General features: G+C 34.9%; 1 protein-coding gene and 1 pseudogene across 1 annotated transcript; one reads left to right on the forward strand and one right to left on the reverse strand.

Annotated features, from left to right (window-relative positions):
- Positions 1-586: 586 nt before the first annotated feature.
- Positions 587-2,164, reverse strand: LOC107006479. The gene is made up of 2 exons (XM_015205025.1): positions 1,543-2,164; positions 587-627 (listed from the first exon to the last, which is right to left on the reverse strand). The coding sequence occupies exons 1-2, from the start codon at positions 2,162-2,164 to the stop codon at positions 587-589; spliced, it is 663 nt and encodes a 220-aa protein (XP_015060511.1).
- A 10,745-nt stretch (positions 2,165-12,909) lies between these two features.
- The window catches only part of LOC114075355, a 28,354-nt pseudogene continuing 19,439 nt past the window's right edge, over positions 12,910-21,824 (forward strand).

Below are 21,824 nucleotides of genomic sequence, written 5' to 3' on the forward strand. Positions count from 1 at the left end.
ACTCGGGATCCCTCTTATTGTCAGAAGGGCTAATCATCCGATGAGATAGTGCCACAAATTTGGACCTGCCCCTGGAATAAACGATGTCCGGTTTGGGGGCCATATGTACCTGTAAAGAAGTTGTTAGTCTCATAGAAATCTTGCTACACACTCCAAACAAAAAAAAAAGGAAACAAGAAGCACATTCCAGTTCAGACCTGCACTATTGGTTGACGGGCACTATAGACGGGCCGTCGATAGGGCATGTCAGCTGACACTTAGAATATATTTATCTTACTCAAATCTTCAAACATCTCAATTTAAAATGAAGAACGTGTAAAACGGACCGTCGATCAATCGACGAATCATAGTCCAGTTCCATCGGCTAACACTTAGAATAATTTTCAAAATCACACAAAAAAACATCTCTGAATGAAATGACAGACGTAAAGAATGGCCCATCGATCAATCGACGGACCATATTCAACTTCTGTCATCTCAGACTTAGACATATTTGGAGTGGTCTAATCGATGGACCCTATCGACGGCTTGTCGATCAATCGACGGTCCATCGATGGGGTCTCGTGTTGATGGCCTGAGATAGATTTCAGGCCTTGTTGCAAACTCCACATTTTGACACCTTTATACCTACACATGTTTACACAACATAAAACAACAATCAAAAGACAATTCTTTATTCCTAGAGTTTCAATTTCACAAGATTCATGCTCTAATTCATCGATACTACAAAACCCTAAGTCGGAAAGACTACCATTACCATCACAAACACAATTTAAACAAAATTTATAGCAACCCAATCAATTTCTATCATTCCAAGGGACATTTTACACAAGTTCTAACAAGCAAAATCAAACAATTGTGTCTCTCAGTCAAGACCCAATTTTTAATTGTTGATTCCAACAGTGTATGAACGAGAATTTATAAAACAAAGGTAAATTAAATACCTTATGATCGTAGTGAAGTGATCGGGAGAGTTATCCTTGCAACAACCTACATGCCTGACTTGAACACCGACCGACGAAGGCAATGGGAACAAAGTAGAATTTTAGGAAGAAGAGGGTTTTGGGAATTCGGAAGTTTGAAAGAATCTGATAGTTATGGAAGGGGGAATATGATGTTTTATGAGAAAGGAAGGAAATAAGAAAGAGAAATGGTTGGGGAAAGAATTTGAAAAGATTTTGGAGGCTAATGAATAGTTTTAGCTTTTAATATTACCGAACGGGTCGGGTCAGGTTACTAGTACTTTGGACCGATAAAACCCCGTCGACGAACCGTCGATGGCAACAAGACTTAGAAAAATTTCTAGACATACATGGGATTTACGGTCACCATCGTCGGTCCATCAATTGAATGATGGCCCATCGATTGGGTCCATAGATCTATGCACCAGACCATTTTCTGCAGAATTTTAGTTTTGGTCCCTGCACATGTAACACCCACTAAGATATTCTTTTTGTATTGTTTTATATACTTTTGAGACACGGACACTAAACTAATCTCTAGCCAACACTAATAAAAAAATAAAGCATGAAGATGATACACCTTGGGTTGCCTCCCAAAAAGCGCTTGATTTAACGTTGCGGTACGACGCTAGATCCTTGATTACGCAGACTTCATCAAGGTGATATGCCTCAACCACTTCATGGACACTCTCTGCATGCCTCAGGTAGATCTTAATGCTTTGCCCATTGATACTGAACTTTGCACCCTCCATATTCTCCAACTCAACCGCTCCATGTGGAAACACTTTAGTGATAAGGAATGGTCCCGTCCACTTGGACTTGAGTTTGCCCGGAAGCAAGCGTAGCCTAGATTTGAATAGAAGCACCAAGTCCTCAACCACAAATTCTTGCTTTTCAGTCTTTTGGTCGTTGTACTTCTTCATCTTCTCTTTGTATATGGCTGAACTTTCATACTCTCTTAGGCGAAGCTCATCAAGCTCATTTAACCTATTAAGTCTTTGTTCCACCTCTTCATTCCACTCCATCTTCAGTTTCTTTATTGCCCACATGGCTTTGTGCTCTAACTCGACTGAAAACTGACAAGCCTTTTGATATACCAGTTGGTATGGAGACATACCTATGGGGGCCTTGTATGCAATCCGATAGGCCCAAAGAGCATCATCAAGCCCTCTTGACCAATCTGTTTTATTAGCATTTACCATTTTCGATGATCTCTCGATTTGACACCTTAACTTGACCGTTAGTCTGTGGATGATAAGGAGTGGATACATTATAGCAAACCCCATATTTCTCCAATATCCCTTTGTACAACTTATTGCAAAAGTGAGATCCACCATCACTAATAATGGCCCTAGGTGTGCCAAAACTTGAGAAGATGTTCTTTTTCAAGAATGCTGTGACACTCTTCCTTTCATTGTTAGAAAGCGCTATAGCTCCCACCTATTTTGACGCGTAGTATACCGCCATGAGTATATACTTCATACCATGAGAACTCACGAACGGCCCTATAAAATCAATGGTCCAAACACCAAAGAACTCAATCACCGGAATAGGATTTATAGGGAGCTCTTGCCTATCTGAAATTCCTCCATCTCTTTGGCACCTATCACATGACTTGTCAAACTCGTGAGAATCTTGGTGAATGGTTGGCCAGTAGTACCCACACTGCAAAATTTGTGGGCATTCTGGATAGCACTATGGTGCCCACACAGGGGAGGAGTGATATGCCTCCAAAATACATAACATCTCAACTTCCGGCACACAACGAAGAATAAGCCCATCAGCACAACTCTGGTATAAGTAAGGCTCATCCCAGAAGAACTTTTTCATATCATACATGAACTTCTTCCTCTGATGGAAGGACAAGTGCGATGGGACTATATCACTATCCAGATATTTCGCAAAATCGGCGAACCATGGAATCAAATCATTAGAAGCGGCCAATACATACTCATCACAGAAGGTATCATCAATTTCAACCTTTTCACCTTTTGTCGCATAGCTTCATTCTCTAGTCTAGAAAAGTGACCGGCAACTTGATTTTCAGTCCCTTTTCTATCTTTTACCTTAAAATCAAACTCTTGCAATAAGAACCCATATAATCAACCGTGGCTTCACATCCTTCTTCTCCATCAAGTACCTCAAAGAGGAGTGGTCAGTATACACTATGACCCTCGTGCCATGCAAATAGGAGCAAAATTTTTCGAATGCTAATACCGCAAGAAGCTCTGGTTCAGTCATAGTATAGTTCTTTTGGGCCTCATTCAGGGCCTTACTTGCATGATAAATGGGGTGAAGGATTTTTTCCCTTTTATGTCCCAATACCAAACTAAGAGCAACCCCACTAGCATCACACATTACCTCAAATGTCTCACTCCAATATGGGTAAATAATAATGGGTGCGGACACCAACTTCTCTTTCAACTCTCCAAATGCTTTCAGACAGGATTCATCAAAATAGAACTTACATTCCTTCTCAAGTAATTTGCACAGAGGATGTGCAATTTTTGAAAAATCCTCACTAAATCTCTGGTAAAAGCCCTTATGTCCCAGAAAACTTCTCACACATTTTACAGAGATGGGTGGGGCAAGCCTCTCTATAACTTCAACTTTCGCTCGATCAACCTCTATCCCCTTCTCCGAGATGCGATGACCCAATACTATACCTTCTTTCACCATAAAGTGACATTTTTCCCAATTTAGCACAAGATTGCAATCTTCAGATCTTTTGAGAACCTCTACCAAGTGACTCAAACACCAAACAAAGGAGTTGCCAACAACCAAAAATCATCCATGAACACCTTAATAGTGTCTTCCACCATATCAAAGAATATCGTCATCATACATCGCTAGAAAGTGGCCGGTGCATTACATAACCCAAAAGGCATCCTCTTGAAGGTGAATGTCCCATAAGGGCAAGTAAAAGTGGTATTCTTTTGATCCTCCGAGGAAATAGAGATTTGATTGTAACCCAAATAGCCATAAAAAAATAGTACCATCCTTTTCCTGCGAGTCTATCTAACATCTGGTCCATAAAGGGCATAGGGAAATGATCCTTCTCAGTCCATGCATTCAGCTTCCGGTAATCCATACGAATTCTCTATCCGGTAGTCGGCCTCATTGGGACAAACTCGTTTCTCTCATTAGGCACTACTGTCATTTCTCCTATTTTGGAACATACTGAACAGGGCTTACCCAACTACTATCTGCAATAGGATATATGACTCCGACATCGAACCACTTTATGATCTCCTTCTTCACCACCTCTTGCATAGGTAGATTCAACTGTCTCTAGTGCTCAATACTTGGCTTGTGATCAGACATGAGTTGGATTATGTTTGAACAAATACCGTGATGGATCCCAATAATGTATGCAATAGTCCAACTAATGGCTCGTTTGAACCTCTTCAGAACTTCCACTAGACGCTCTACTTGTCGCACATTCAAATCCCCTGCAATAATCACCGTCAAAGTGTCATCTATACCTAAGAATACATACCCTTAGATGTAGTGGTAGAACCTTAAGCTCTAATTTTGGAGCCTCCTCAATAGATGGTCTCGCGGGTGGAGACTCGCGATGCTTCATATCTAACTCCAATTTATTTGGTTTAGACCAATATTCATTTTATTCAAGTGCCACACCCAAAGACCCATACTCTTCAATACCATCACTTTCAAAATTCATGATCACTGTCGCTAGTGCCTCGACACTTAGGCTTTCTTTGATTTGTACCTCAGACATACTCTCAACCCGATAGAATATAACAGGTACCATTTGGAGCTCACCACTATGCTTCATGGACCTACAAATATTGAACGTTACTTCTTCATTGTTCAACCTAAACTTCATATGCCCTTTCTCCATATCAACCAAGGCATGCCCGGTGATAAGGAATGGCCTCCCAAGAATAATAGGAACCTCAAAGTCCACCTCACAATCAAGAATCACAAAATCAGTCAAAAATATAAATGACTCCACTTTCACGAGCACATCATAGAGTATCCCAATGGGCTTCTTCACTGTTCGATCGGCCGTCAGTAATCGCATTGCAGTAGGCTTTGGGTCACCCAAACCCAATTTTTTATAAATGAAAAGAGGCATGAGGTTAATGCTTGCACCTAGATCATATAGTGCTTTAGAAAAGTATAATAATCCAATGGTACATGGAATAGTGAAAGCGCGGGGATCTTCCTTTTTCTACACAAGAGACCTTGTAGCAAAACACTACAATGCTGCATTCGTTAATCATCCTCAAAACTTACCGATTTCTTCTTTTTAACCACATCATTAATAAATTTAGCATAACCGGCATTTGTTACAAAGCTTCTATCAAAGGGAGCGAATGGTGGTAGAGGTCTAGGAATGGGGACCAACTTTCTAACACAGACGACATAGGTGGATCAATAGTTTGCTTACCTCCTCGAGTAGTAACTCTCATGCAATGTCCATCATTTTTAGGATTTTGGATGGTATTTCTAGGAAGAGTGCCCAATTGGCGTGGGTTCACAATAGTGGACAATTGGTCCATTTGTAACTCACAAGATGCTTAATCGAGACCGCATGTGCATCCACCTTTTGCCCAATGTTCGCTAAATCACCTCTCAATTCCTTGGCGTACTCATCCCTAGCATCAAACCTACTCATCATCTTCTGTAACATATCCTCAACTCACGCCATACTACCTCCACCATCCTTAGGAGCAACTTCCTGATTTTGAGGTGGGACATAGGTCCCACTTCGATCACTTCTGTTACCATAGTTACCCCGGTTGAAGTTGTTATCGCATGTGTAGTTTCCATATCGAACATACTAGATCTCTTTATTCTAGTTACCATAGTTCTGACCTTAATTTCATTGACCTTGATGCCAATTCTATTGATTGGAGCCTTTGTTTTTTGGTTGAAAACCCCCTGTCTGATAATTCACTACATAAGTATCCTCTTCATAATAGTACTCATCCGCTAGCGGTTGTGGTTTAGTCAAGTAATTCACCGCATTTACCTTCTCTGCACCTGTAGTGACATGTTTCAATACCAACCCTAACTCAGTTCTCATTTGAGACATCTCCTCACGAATCTCATCCGCAGACAGATTGTGTGTAGCTTACACTGCGAAGGTGATTCTCCCAGTGTTTGACTTAGTACTCCAAGCCTTATTGTTGTGAGAAATTTTCTCCAACTTCTTTGTGATCTCAGGATATGTTAACTCACCATACGAACCTCCTGCAATAGTATCAAGTACTGCTTTATTGTTATCATCCTGACCCCTATATAAGTACTCTTTTAACGACTCATCATCAATGTTGTGGTTAGGGACACCTCTCACATACGCAGTAAATCTGTCCCAAGAGATACTTACCAAATCCTTAGGTAAGTTGTTCACTCTATCCTTATGGTTGAGCTTTTTTGACACCGGGTAGTACCGAGATAAGAACACATCTCTCAATTGATCCCAAGTATAAATGGAATTATAGGGTAACTGATTAACCCATATCGCGACATCTTCAGTCAATGATAGAGGAAACACTCCAAGCAAGGTGACGTTCATATCAAAGTCTGACCTCCCAACACAACTCTTGCACACAGACCTCAGTTTGACTATGTGAACATGTGGATCCTCAGATGGTAGACCTGCAAACAAACCGCTCGCGGTGAACATCTGTGTCAAACTACAAGTTACCACGAACGTGTGCCCATGGGGTAGGAGGTAGGACTAGAGGACAATCAGAATCAGTTATATTGACATTGCCCCTATATAACTCTTGAGGGCATGGGATGAAAGGCTGTATCCTCAACGCATCATCATTTTGATTCTCCGCAACTACTTGATTGTGAGCCTCAACTAGTGATGGACGCTGACGAATTATCCCATCACCTAGATTGGATGGATTCTACTGATTTTCCATTCTTCGTAGTGTACGATTAAGTTAAGAATAAAATGGAATGAACAGTTATCCTCGGCTCTATGTACTTGGCATACACTAGAGCTAGACCTGTAAGAAAAAAAAACAAAAGTAACTAAAATCAGGAAATCATTTACTAAACTTTAATAATGTTATTAAACTTAATCTAAAATCCACTTTCCCCGACAGCAGCACCATAATTTGATATGCTCAAATTACACTTCCCTAAAGAAGTATAAGCGGTCGTATCAAGTAAAGAATCCAACTAGTAGGTTGGGGTCGATCCCACGAGGAAAATAGTTTAGACTTATATTAAATGTACAATTACTTCTATTTAGTAAAGTACTTTCCAAAAACAGGTAATTAAAGGGTTCTTTTTTGTGAAACAAAATTCTTAAATATCTCTAAGTAAAACAAGTAACAGGAGTAAAGATTTTAGTTTTTATCAAGTTATGAGAGAAACTAGGGTATATGTGTTCCCCATAGATTCATAATGCCATATTCCTAGCTATAACATTTCTTCCCTAGTGTTTTGCATGCAAAGTGATAAGTCAGGTATCTCTACATCATTAGTCTGACGTTTAGAAAATTTTACCCCGTACCTTTTGGTTCGGATACGTGTGTAGTATAAGCTACTAACCCTTACCTTTACTTCATATTAAACATCATATTTGATGTATGACTTAGTTATTACTTGGCACCAGTCGAGACTAGCCTATTAGATAGTATCTCACTAAATCTATGTTTATAATTCTTTTCTTATTACTACCTCTTTGGTCCAGTAAGTAGCAACAAGGCTAGTTCTAATGTGTGCACTCATTAAAAAGACTTCTAAACAAAAGAATTATCAATACATGCAATAATTTATTTGAGAATTGTTATTTAAGTTAGGTTTACTTTGTAAGTCACCCATGGTTTCCACAACCTTAAATGTGGATTTAGTTACCCATGTATATAAGAACAACATTCATATTTTTTAAACAATAAAATATGAAGTTACTTTGACAATTCGAAGGAAATCTAGAAAACCCACTTGGAATAACAAGATAACACTTGAAAACCAAATCCATAAATTGAATTATTGCTAAAGTTGCAAAACCCACTCTCCAAACACAAACTAAGAACAATAACAATAATGTCCAACCCCAAAAACGATGTTTTAATCCCTATTTATAGAAACATTGTCCTAATTTAAAAGGACTTAAAATAAGGAAAGTTGCCAAAAATGTGGTTGTCATCGACAACCCCCACAGATGGAACGTCGATGAAACGACGGACTGTCGATGAAACTACAGACAGTCGTCTGCCTTCCTTAGTCCAGACATAGAATCATTTTTCGTTCCTCAGATGGCATCATCTCTAAATCAATCGACGGACCAACATCACGGTCCGTCGTTTCATCTATGGTTCGTCGACGCCTTCCGTTGCTCCATCCTTAAAATTTCTCCAACTTCGAGTACTGGGCCTATCTATGATCTCATCGATATGAATTATTTTAGTTATCCAATAACGTACTGATATATTCTACAATTTTTTTATCATTGTATCTTTAGATCTTAGACTAATTTCTAAAAAAGAATTGTTGAACTTTATGGACAATAAATAATGTGGTTTAGTTGGTGAATATAGTGTTTGACTTAAGTAAAAACTAAACAAGTTAGACTTAGAAAGTTGTTAAGTTGTTTTAATAAGTTCAAATATAAAATGTGGTTTAGTTGATGAATATAGTGTTGGAATTAAGTAGAAACTAAGCTAGTTAGACGTAGAAAACTGTTAAGTTCTTTAAATAAGTTTAGTTGGTGAATATAGTGTTGTAATTAAGTAAAAACTAAAGTAGTTAGATTTAGAAAGTTGTTAAGTTGTTTTAAACAATTAAAATATATAATGTGGTTTAGTTGGCAAATATAGTAATGAAATTAATTAAAACTAAACTAGTTAGACTTAGAAAGTTCTTAAGTTCGTTAAATAAGTTATAATAAATATTATGGTTTAGTTGGTGAATATAGTGTTGAAATTAAGTAAAACCTAAACTAGTTAGACTTAGAAAGTTGTTAAGTTGTTTTACTAAGTTGAGATATATAATGTGGTTTAGTTGGTGAATATAGTGTCGGAATTATGTAAAAAATAAACTAGTTAGACTTAGAAAGTCTTTAAGTTGCTTTAATAAGTTAAAATATATAATGTAATTATTTAGTGAATATAGTGTTGGAATTAAGTAAAAACTAAACTAGTTACCCTTAGAAAGTTGTAAAGTTCTTTAAATAAGTTCAAGTATATAATGTGGTTTAGTTGGTGTATATTGTGTTAAAATTAAGTAAAAACTAAACTAGTTAGACTTAGGAAGTTAAGTTCTTAAACAAAATTTAAATATATAATGTGGTTTAGTTGGTGAATATAGTGTTGGAATTAAGTAAAACAAAACTAGTTAGAGGTAAAAAGTTATTAAGTTGTTTTAATAAGTTAAAATATATAATGTAGTTTAGTTGGTGAATATAGTGTTGGAATTAAGTAAAATTAAACTAGTTAGACTTAGAAACTTGTTAAGTTCTTCAAATAAGTTAATGTAATTTAATTGGTGAATTAGACTTAGAAATTTATTAAGTTTTTCAAATAAGTAATGTGACTTAGTTGATGAATATAGTGTTGGAATTAAGTTAAAAACTAAACTAATTAAACTTAGAAAGTTGTTAAGTTCTTCAAATAAGTTAATGTGATTTAGTTGGTAAATATAAGTGTTCGAATTAAGTTAAAATTAAAATAATTAGACTTAGAAAGTTGTTAAGTTCTTTAAATAAGTTAATGTGATTTAGTTGGTGAATATAGTGTTAGATATAATTTAAAACTAAACTAATTAGACTTAGAAAGTTGTTAAGTTCTTCCAATAAATAATGTTATTTAGTTGGTGAATATAGTGTTAGAAGTAAGTTAAAACTAAACTATATAGACTTAGAAATTTATTAAGTTCATCAAATAAGTAATGTGATTTATTTGGGGAATATAGTGTTAGAAGTAAGTTAAAACTAAACTAGTTAGACTTGGAAAGTTGTTAAGTTCTTCGAATAAGTAATGTGATTTAGTTGGTGAATATAGTGTTTGAATTTAGTTAAAACTAAACTATTTAGACTTAGAAAGATGTTACGTTTTTCAAATAAGTTAATGTGATTTAGTGGTGAATATAGTGTTCGAATTAAGTTAAAACTAAAATAATTAGATTTAGAAAGTTGTTAAGTTCTTCAAATAAGTTAATGTGATTAAGTTGGTGAATATAGTGTTAGATGTAAGTTAAAACTAAACTAATTAGACTTAGAAAGTTGCTAAGTTCATCAAATAAGTAATGTGATTTAGTTGGTGAATATAGTGTAAGTTAAAAACTAAACTAATTAGACTTATAAAGTTGTTAAGATCTTCAAATGATTAATGTGATTTAGTTGGTGAATATGGTGTTCAAATTAAGTAAAAGCTAAACTATTTTGACGTAGAAAGTTTTAAGTTCTTCAAATAAGTTAACGTGATTTAGTTGGTGAATATAGTGTTGGAAGTAAGTTAAAACTAAACTAATTAGACTTAGAAAGTTGTTAAGTTCTTCAAATAAGTTAATGTGATTTAGTTGGTGAATATAGTGTTGGAAGTAAGTTAAACCTAAACTAATTAGACTTAGAAAGTTGTTAAGTTCTTCAAATAAGTTAACGTGATTTAGTTGGTGAATATAGTGTTGGAAGTAAGTTAAACCTAAACTAATTAGACTTAGAAAGTTGTTAAGTTCTTCAAATAAGTTAACGTGATTTAGTTGGTGAATATAGTGTTGGAAGTAAGTTAAACCTAAACTAATTAGACTTAGAAAGTTGTTAAGTTCTTCAAATAAGTTAACGTGATTTAGTTGGTGAATATAGTGTTGGAAGTAAGTTAAACCTAAACTAATTAGACTTAGAAAGTTGTTAAGTTCTTCAAATAAGTTAACGTGATTTAGTTGGTGAATATAGTGTTGGAAGTAAGTTAAACCTAAACTAATTAGACTTAGAAAGTTGTTAAGTTCTTCAAATAAGTTAACGTGATTTAGTTGGTGAATATAGTGTTGGAAGTAAGTTAAACCTAAACTAATTAGACTTAGAAAGTTGTTAAGTTCTTCAAATAAGTTAACGTGATTTAGTTGGTGAATATAGTGTTGGAAGTAAGTTAAACCTAAACTAATTAGACTTAGAAAGTTGTTAAGTTCTTCAAATAAGTTAACGTGATTTAGTTGGTGAATATAGTGTTGGAAGTAAGTTAAACCTAAACTAATTAGACTTAGAAAGTTGTTAAGTTCTTCAAATAAGTTAACGTGATTTAGTTGGTGAATATAGTGTTGGAAGTAAGTTAAACCTAAACTAATTAGACTTAGAAAGTTGTTAAGTTCTTCAAATAAGTTAACGTGATTTAGTTGGTGAATATAGTGTTGGAAGTAAGTTAAACCTAAACTAATTAGACTTAGAAAGTTGTTAAGTTCTTCAAATAAGTTAACGTGATTTAGTTGGTGAATATAGTGTTGGAAGTAAGTTAAACCTAAACTAATTAGACTTAGAAAGTTGTTAAGTTCTTCAAATAAGTTAACGTGATTTAGTTGGTGAATATAGTGTTGGAAGTAAGTTAAACCTAAACTAATTAGACTTAGAAAGTTGTTAAGTTCTTCAAATAAGTTAACGTGATTTAGTTGGTGAATATAGTGTTGGAAGTAAGTTAAACCTAAACTAATTAGACTTAGAAAGTTGTTAAGTTCTTCAAATAAGTTAACGTGATTTAGTTGGTGAATATAGTGTTGGAAGTAAGTTAAACCTAAACTAATTAGACTTAGAAAGTTGTTAAGTTCTTCAAATAAGTTAACGTGATTTAGTTGGTGAATATAGTGTTGGAAGTAAGTTAAACCTAAACTAATTAGACTTAGAAAGTTGTTAAGTTCTTCAAATAAGTTAACGTGATTTAGTTGGTGAATATAGTGTTGGAAGTAAGTTAAACCTAAACTAATTAGACTTAGAAAGTTGTTAAGTTCTTCAAATAAGTTAACGTGATTTAGTTGGTGAATATAGTGTTGGAAGTAAGTTAAACCTAAACTAATTAGACTTAGAAAGTTGTTAAGTTCTTCAAATAAGTTAACGTGATTTAGTTGGTGAATATAGTGTTGGAAGTAAGTTAAACCTAAACTAATTAGACTTAGAAAGTTGTTAAGTTCTTCAAATAAGTTAACGTGATTTAGTTGGTGAATATAGTGTTGGAAGTAAGTTAAACCTAAACTAATTAGACTTAGAAAGTTGTTAAGTTCTTCAAATAAGTTAACGTGATTTAGTTGGTGAATATAGTGTTGGAAGTAAGTTAAACCTAAACTAATTAGACTTAGAAAGTTGTTAAGTTCTTCAAATAAGTTAACGTGATTTAGTTGGTGAATATAGTGTTGGAAGTAAGTTAAACCTAAACTAATTAGACTTAGAAAGTTGTTAAGTTCTTCAAATAAGTTAACGTGATTTAGTTGGTGAATATAGTGTTGGAAGTAAGTTAAACCTAAACTAATTAGACTTAGAAAGTTGTTAAGTTCTTCAAATAAGTTAATGTGATTTAGTTGGTGAATATAGTGTTTGAAGTAAGTTAAAACTAAACTAGTTAGACTTAGAAAGTTGTTAAGTTTTTCAAATAAGTAATGTGATTTATTTGGTGACTACAGTGTTTGAATTAAGTTAAACTAAACTAATTATACTTAGAAAGTTGTTAAGTTCTTCAAATAAGTAATGTGATTTACTTGGTGAATATAGTGTTCGAATTAAGTTAAAACTAAACTAATTAGACTTAGAAAGTTATTAAGTTCTTCAAATAAGTTAATGTGATTTAGTTGGTGAATATAGTGTTGGAAGTAAGTTAAAACTAAACTAATTAGACTTACAACTTTCTATAGTGCAGGTGAACCGATTAGAGGTTCAGTCTATGGCTATCCAAAAAAGGCATATCAAAAGAAGCAGGCTTGGTATTGTGGTTCATCATCCTATAGCTTCGATGGCGAGGATACAGAGACAATATCTGCAATGGAGGGTAAGATTGTTTTTCTCAATGCCGAGCTTGCTGCTGTAGCCGACAGAGAGATGAAGAGAGAGGTGGAGACTGCGGCATCAAAGGAGGCAAAAATATGAGGTATGCAACGCTTCAGGCCCAACTAACTTTTCTTTTTGAATTAGGAAATATTCTTCCTCCATGTCCCGCAAGTAGTGATGATGTAGCTGATTAGGAGGGTGATGAAAATGATAAGGGTTATAAGAAGAATGAGGAAAATAAGAAGTAGTTGTATTGGTTTGACATTTTAGACTTCTATATTTTTGGAATTGTTTGATCGTATTTTAGTTTATTTTGAAGTTGGATGAAGTTTATTTTGAAATAGTTTAATGTATATTTTGAAAATATTGTGTTGTTTTGGTTGGATGAAGTTTATTTTAAAATTGCTCATTTGGAATTCTTTGAATTTGATGAAGAATATTTTGAAATAGCTTATTTGGAATTCTTTTAGTTGTTTTGATATAAATATGCAGGTGGGATACTAAAATTGCAGCTCAATGCTGCCAGTGTTGTAGCAGAAATACGGACCTCTGGAGGTCGGAATCTAAAAAATAAGAAATAAAAATACCGACCTTCGCAGGTCGGAATCTAAATAAAAAGATATAAAAATATCGACCTCCGAAGGTTGGAATCTCAAAAATAAGAAATAGAAATACTGACCTCAAGAGGTCAGAATCTAAAAAATAAGGCATAAAAATACCGACCTCCTTGGGTCAGAATCTAAAAAATAATGTGCATATGTGTATATCGCGTGTGTCTTGATAATGTGAATATATATATGTGTGTGTGTGTATGTGTGTGTGTACACATAGATATATATCACATTATCCTTCCCCTAATACATTTATTTAAGTCATGACACCTTAACACAAGTCACCTTACTTCACATTATACCTTGATATATACCACGACATGATACTACTACAATTTACATAATAATGCCAACAAGGTAATGATCATCACATATACAACAAATAAGCACCGCCGCCATAAGTAAACCATACCACACAAGAGCAATTCATTTATCAATTTTACATTAATAAAGGAATTAGGTCAACTTATGCTCTTCAAATGGACATAATCACCATTCCTTAATCCTCTATGAATTCATAATCCAATAGCATAAATTCTATGAATTCATAATCCAATAGCATAAATAACCATAGAAATCAATAATATGACATAAACTAAAACCAATTCGACAAACATTATATCTTAAGCCACAAACCCAATTCATAAAACCAATTTAGGAGATTTGGACAAGACACGGGTTCTTCAAGGAATTCCATTAAAATCATCTTATAAACCTTGATTCAAAATCATTACTTCAATATCATGAATTATAAAATATTTTAACAATGAATTCATGCATAGAATAGAAATTGGGAAAATTGATTATAGATTCACCTTTGAAAACCTTTGAATTGGACTCCTTAATGAGAGGTTATTCAAGAATGAAGGATTATTTTATATTAGTACTAAGAAGCCCGTGACATTTGGATTAAAAAATTGGAGAATTGACCTTCTTGTTTGGAGCTTGAAAGTTCTTTAATGGAGGATTTGAGTAGAGGAGAATTTAGAGAGAAGGGATAACTTCTATTTTTTTATTCAAATTGAGGGTTGAAGGTTTTGATTGGGGAAATAGGTGTAAAATGACTTAAAATCAATGTATAATACACCCCTAAATACCCAAAAAACCCTACATTAGTTGAACCTTTTTAATTAAGTCTAACATGACTTATAAATGGCTTGACAAAATCTGGATCATGAGTATGCGTCGCGGAGGCACTTTCCAATCTTGTTTCTGGAAATCAATTTGAGGCAGAAAGCTTCTTTACAAGCCTGCGATAAAAAGGCAACTTTTGGCCTTTGAGTGTTGGGCGTGCGACGCGGCTTGGGCTTCAAAAACAGCCTACCTACACATTGCCTTGGCATCTTCTTGGTCAAAGCTTAGGTCGTCCTCAAGGACCCTTTGGTTGGTCTTTGGGGAAATGTACCCGGACATTTTGACCCTAAACTTGATTATTAATACATTAGGGCCACCTCCATTTATTTTAGACTACAAAAAACACACCGAAACAAGGAAAACATGCTATAACACGCTAGCACACAAAAGATTAGCTTCCAGACGTCTTAGTTGTCCTTTGACGTTTGACTTCCAAACTCTATAAAAGTGACTTCAAAAGATATATTTCATTATTTTAACAAGTTATTAACTCTAAAAATCCAAGTGAAGCGCTAATTTATCCTAGTTCATTTTGAGGGTGTAACAATACTCCCCTAGTTGGAAAATATTCGTCCTTGAATTACACTAAAATACTTTAAACATTTTCAAGGTTTAGAGACTGAAGACTTGAAGCTCACAACCACATCACCACAAATACATCTTCATAGTCAAGTACCAAACTTAGGAACACCAACTTCACATCACTGTGCAGTCAAGGCAACACAAGCAAGTAGGAACTATCTGCACAATTCATAGTGTACACATACTTCATCATTTTCATTGCATTATAAAGAAACTACCTTCTCCAACTTTTTGACATGCTCATCATTTCATTATAAGGCCCATCATGCAATAACTTTCAAATCATACGTAGGTATAATAAACATAACAACTTTTGAGGCAATTAAGTGAATCTCACTCGATGCACATTGACATGAGAAATATAGATTAACTACTAATATTACCATGTAATCATAATATCATCAAGAGCATGCAACATATTATCAAAAGGGTGCTCATAACATAAGGAGACATGCCACCCTTCATCTTATGGAAGACTCCAAAGCATAACAAAACCACTAAGAATTGTGGTCTCAAGCTTGAATAAGAATACAAGCAAAAGATAAGGATATCAACCACCTTACTAGTCAACTCATTCTCCCCCACTACGGGTAAACCCATCTAAGAACAAATCAAAACAAACATAAGGAACTATGTCTCACCGGGGCCTTTATTTCAGATTAGTTCCTTTGTTAGCTTGTAGCACATAGAAACAGTTTTTCTTTTAAGCATTAGGATTCGGACCATCGTGAGGAGCTTGGTTGGTTTCCTTACCTTTTGTTGCAGGAGTTGGGAAATCTCTCATCTTATGAACCTTCTTTCCACACCCAAAACACCCATCCGTACTGGCAAGACACTTACCTAAATGTTGTTTTCCAGATGTAGTACATCTATACCTCTCAAAAGTAGAGTCACCTCCACTTCCTCCTTGAGAATTTTGGTTGGACACCCTATCCTTGATCACCGTGGGGAAATATTAATTGTAAAACCTCTTCTTAGACTTGAGTTGACTTTATTCATGCGGCCTAGGCCTCTTCCCATCTCTATTCATCTTCCTAAGCTTGGTTTCCTCAATTTGTTGGGCATACATCACGAGTCTAGAGATATCCATATTATGATGGAGCATTGCCGTATGACACTTTTCTTCAAACAAACTAGACATCACCATCACAAACTTATTCATCCTAGCCCTAGAGTTGGTTATCAAGGTTGGGACATAATTAGAGAGTTGGGTGAACTTGAGAGATTATTCCTTCACACTCATTCCAGTTTGATAGAGGTTCATGAATTCCACTAACTTTTTCTCCCTCAACTATAAGGGGAAAAACCTATCAAGAAAAGTCGTCTTAAACACTCCCCAATCTACTGGGCTCACCCTTACGGGTCTCTCATCCCTCCATTGCTCAAACCACACTTGTGTCACATCTTTTAGTTGGTAGCTGGCTAGTTCGTCTTTTTCCCTAGAAGTTACTCCCATCAAATCTACTACCTTAAACACCTTATCAATGAAGTCTTGTGGATCCTTATCCACCACAATGCCATGAAAAGTAGGAGGATTTATCCTCATAAAATCTCGGATCCTAGAGGTGGGAGTACCTACATTTGATTTCACTTGGGTTCAACTCCTCAGTTATTTTGGACCGTCATGGCTTGAGCTTGAGTAGTGACGAATTTCGCTTCACTCATTGTGAGTTGGGTCGAAGTTTGGAAAGAAGAACTTATCTCCATATTAGACATGGTCTCTCCCTCATTGGGAGCTTGTGGACTTTAGGGCACACGAGGGGGAATCTCCTCATTCCCATTCTCTTCATGAGCCCTCCTTGCATTAGCCCCTCTCGTACTCATGTTCCTAAAATCACAAGAATAGGATTAGGAACTCATAGAGATACACTTTAAGGCACGACTTCAAGACTATCAAGGAAGTGTAACTTCTATCGTCCTATAACCTCTCGCTCATAGGTATTTCGCGACTTACATTAATGAAGAAGACTCTACTAGACGTGGCATATAAGACTTTGAACACTAAGACTATCTCCATAACCTTATGCTCTGATACCAAGTTTGTTACGAAAGGACACCCCTTACTCGTAACAAGCGTATTCGACCTCGAAGAGGTCTTATACAAGCCTCATAACATTCATTCATCACATAGGTATGAAAAGTAGGGGAATTAAAAATTTTCACAATAAATTCATTGAGGAACATTTTTTATAAAACGTAAGAAGAACTAAGTTAAGTCACAAGCCATGTTAGTAACATCTCATTCTCATAGGGTCACAACCCTTACATTGAAAGAAAGATACTAGTCTAATATAAAATCATTAACGAAAGAAAATAGACATAACATTCACGCCCTCGAACATATGAGGTCATACCAAGAGTCTTAAAAGAACAATCTAATTCCCAAGCTTCAACTCTAAGATCCCCACTTTCCACCACCTACACTTGTAGAAATAGAGAAGAATATGGAGCTAGTACAATTAAGCCCTAAATATGTCAATCATGCAAAATTATGCTTTAAAGAGCACATTTTAGGTGAAATATGTTTTTCATGCTATTTTTATAAAAACTTCATGAACCAAGTGTAAAAGATATCATACAAGTCAATCATCAATATACAAGGTAATACTCCCATAATTCCCAACATATGACCATATTCATTAATTAATATATTAACCATTTAGACTTTTTATCCAAAGTTATCCTAAGACCCACCTAGGTAACACATGAAGAGACCGCCCATACAACCTCTTCATTACACACTTCTTGAGACTACCAAAGATAAGGACATTAGCTTTATATCACAACTCAATAATTCAATTCATTACTAGACATAATAGAATAAATATTCATGTATTTAAGGACTTCACATAAAGACCATCCTCTAGGATAACTGTAAATTACACTAGTGCAATATGAAAGTAGCCTCCCGTTCTACTAATTCCGACTTTGTGCTCCTTTGGAATCACCATAGACTAGGCACATCATATTCAACAAGTCCTATAACCTTTGTTAACATTAGACAAAAGATCAACATGCTTCGTTAACATCATATAGAAACCGATTTATCATTAACATTACAAAGGACACACCATAACTCCCTCCAAATGCCTATTTGTGCAATGCATAGATGACGTCTCATTCCACCACCTACTCTAACTAGTATACCCTTAGGAAGACCTAGTCCATTACATTCTTTTGTGGGGGTAAGCTTTAACCGAAATAGAACATGAGAGTTTAACATGGAATCCCGGTATTAACACGTACCGGATGAGGGATCCCCACTTGCCTAAGGTACGGCCATGCTTTAGCCTTTATGTGGTAAACCACTAGCTAGTCCTATGTCGGCACATAGTTAAGGTATAAGGAGATTACTTCTATGTACTACATCTCAACTCACGGAGAGTACCCATCTCAAAGAGTTGCTTTTGGGTACTTTACCTCTACTCACGGAGAGTATCCACCCCATTTCATATCCTCTTGGTGCTAAACAATAAACTCCATGGAGTATTAGACTTTCATTATATTCATTAACTATTGGTTAAGAGATTGCTACTAAGTACTCTACCTCTACTCACAGAAAGAATGCACATCCCAACCTATCATTCATTCATTGGAAAGATCTTAGGATTATTGAGTTTGTTACCAGATACAACACCTGTACTCACAGAGAGTCCACCTCAAAGTTCCCTATCATTCATTAGAGTTCTTTCGAGAAAACTTTTCAATAGACTCACATTCATTAAATTTTTATTAGCTTCATTCATTCACTCATTGTGTGTATATGAAAAAACCTTTCACATAAACACCATCATTAATAACATTGTCTTATAAACATGATCATACTACATTCATCATAATCCACACACAACCATACTTCACATTCACATTATCAAGATCACACACACACACACATATCACATTATCCTTCACCTTATACTTTCACTTAAGCGATGGCACATTAACACAATTCACCTTACTTCACATTATACCTTCATATAATAATACCTACAAGGTCATGATCATAACATATACAACAAACAAGCACCGCCACCATAAGTGGATCATACCACACAAGAGTAATTCAATTATCAATTCTACATTAGTAAAGGAATTGGGACAACTTTCCCTCTTCAAATAGACAAAATCACCATTCCTTAATCATCCATGAATTCAAATTCCAATAGCATAAATAACCATAGAAATAACCAATAAGAGATAAACTAAATCCAATTCTATCAACATTATATCATAAGCCACAAACCCAATTCATAAACCAATTTTAGGAGATTTGGAGAAGACATGGATTCTTCAAAGAATCCCATTAAAATCATCTTGAAGACCTTGATTCAACATAATTACTTAAATATCATGACTTAGAAATAATTTTAACAATGAACCCATGCATAGAATAAAAATTGAGAAAATTGATCATTGATCCACCTTTGAAAACCTTTAAATTGGACTCCAAAAGGTTATTAAAGAATGAAGGATTATTATACCTTAGTATTAATAAGACCACAAAATTTGGATGGAATCTTAGAGAATTGACCTTCTTTCTTGAAAGTTTTTCAATGAAAGATTTGAGTAGAGTGAGAATTTATAGAGAAGGGAGAACTTCTATTTTTTTAATTCAAATTGAAGGGTTGGAGTTTTTTATTGGGAAATAGGTGTATAATGACTTAAAATCAATATATAATACACCCCCAAAATACTGAAAACACCCCTACATTAGTTGGACCTTTTTAATTAAGTCTAACTTGACTTTTAAATGAAGCGATCAAATCTGGGATATAGTTGCGCGTCGCAGAGACACTTCCCAATCTTGTTTTTGGAAAACAATTTGAGGCAGAAAGTTTCTTGACAAGACCGTGATGCAAAGGCAACTTTTGACCTTGAGTACTGGGTGCGCGACGCGGCTTGGGCTTCAAAAACAGCCTGCTTGCACTCTATATTGACAACTTCTTTGTCAAGCTTGGGTCCTTTTAAAAGACCCTTTGGTTGGTCCTTGGGGTATTGAACCCAGAAATGTTGACCCTAAACTCTATTATTAAGGCACTAGGGTCACCTTCACTGATTTTAGACTCCAAACGACACACCGAAATAAGGAAAATATACTAGAACACGCTAGCACACAAAAGACTAGCTTCTGGACGTCTTGGTCGTCCTTTGTCGTTTGACTTCCATAGTCTATAAAACTCACTTGAAAAGAAATACTTCATTATTTTAACAAGTTATTAAATCATAAAATCCATGTGAAGCTGTAATTTATCCTAGTTCATTTTGAGGGTGTAACACAATCTAACACAAATTAGGAAGTTGTTGTTTTGGGGTAATATGTTTTCTCTAACCTTCAAGTTTTATTGGATTGCTATAGTGTTGAATGGAAATGTAAAGTTTGATACTGAGTTTATTTCAATTTTTTTTTTTCATTTTTTGGGTTTTCTTTTATTGCTTGTGGAATCTTTCCAAGTTGTTTTTGAATGGTGAACAGGGGAAGAATAAGAAGGAGAAGATTCTCGTTTGTTGCTCAAACACAATGCATTAGGCCTGCAAGATTATTGTTATCTTGTTTGACTCTAAGAAAATCAACAAGGTTTAGAGTATCAATTTTATCATTAATCATCGACCTTGTTCTTAGACTGGTATTCCTTTCCATTCTAATGCTATGAAAGAGAGTCAAATGAATATGGAAATGGGAATTTTTTTTGGAAATCGAAAAACTCAAATCTGTGGCAATTTTTCTTAAGTGTGTTGCTTTAACTCATTCATATCTTAAAATTTTCCTTAAATTTTCAGTCATAAACTTGTCTTGTTCAGTATTTTTCCTTCAACTTAATGTCATCCTCTTCGTCTTCACCGGCCATCTTACTATTTCTCCATTGTTGCAACTTTGGGCTCAATTTCTCCATTGTTTCAATTTTGTGATAAAAAGATGGCAAAACAATTTGATTTTACTTCAATGAAAAGACCTGCATTTTACGAGACTTAATCAATTGGGCGAGGAAATAGGTTAAATGTTTATTGGATTAGGTTTTTAGACAGGTCGAGATATGGCTTTAAAATAGGGAATGAGTCGTTTCTAAAAATTCAGGTTGATTTGAGTCAGTTTGGGAATTTATGTTAATTAAGTGGTATAAATGATGAAATTAGTAACGACATGGGTAAAAATAACTTTATTTTAACAAGGGCATAATTAACTAATAAACTAAAGTTGAGGGGTATTTTTTACCTTTTTCCCTTTATTTTTGTTTCTCTCTGTTTACTTTTATATCAGGTACATATATATACTATAATAAAAAAATATTCATCGTTTATAGCAATAACATTTTTTTTCACTTGATCACTTTTAATTCTGTCACGACCCAAAATCGAGCCGCGACTGGCACCCACACTTACCCTCCTATGTGAGCGAACCAACCAATCTAAACCTTAACATTTTAACCATAATGAACAAAATACGATGCGGAAGACTTAAACTCATTAATAAAAAGACAATTCAATAACTTCTAAAAATTCAACATCTATTATTCCCCAAAATCTGGAAGTCATCACCACAAGAACATCTATGATCAAATTACTAAACTAAGAGTATTCTAAGAA

Source organism: Solanum pennellii, chromosome 12 (genome assembly GCF_001406875.1).
Source record: "Solanum pennellii chromosome 12, SPENNV200".
Classification (NCBI taxonomy): Eukaryota; Viridiplantae; Streptophyta; class Magnoliopsida; order Solanales; family Solanaceae; genus Solanum; species Solanum pennellii.

Coding starts and splice junctions, on each gene's coding strand:
- LOC107006479 (XM_015205025.1), bottom strand. CDS start 2,164: ATGGTAAATGCTAATAAAACAGATTGGTCAAGAGGGCTTGATGATGCT. Junction 628..1,542: donor TTTTTGGGAGGCAACCCAAG/GTGTATCATCTT, acceptor AAACATGTGTAG/GTATAAAGGTGTCAAAATGT.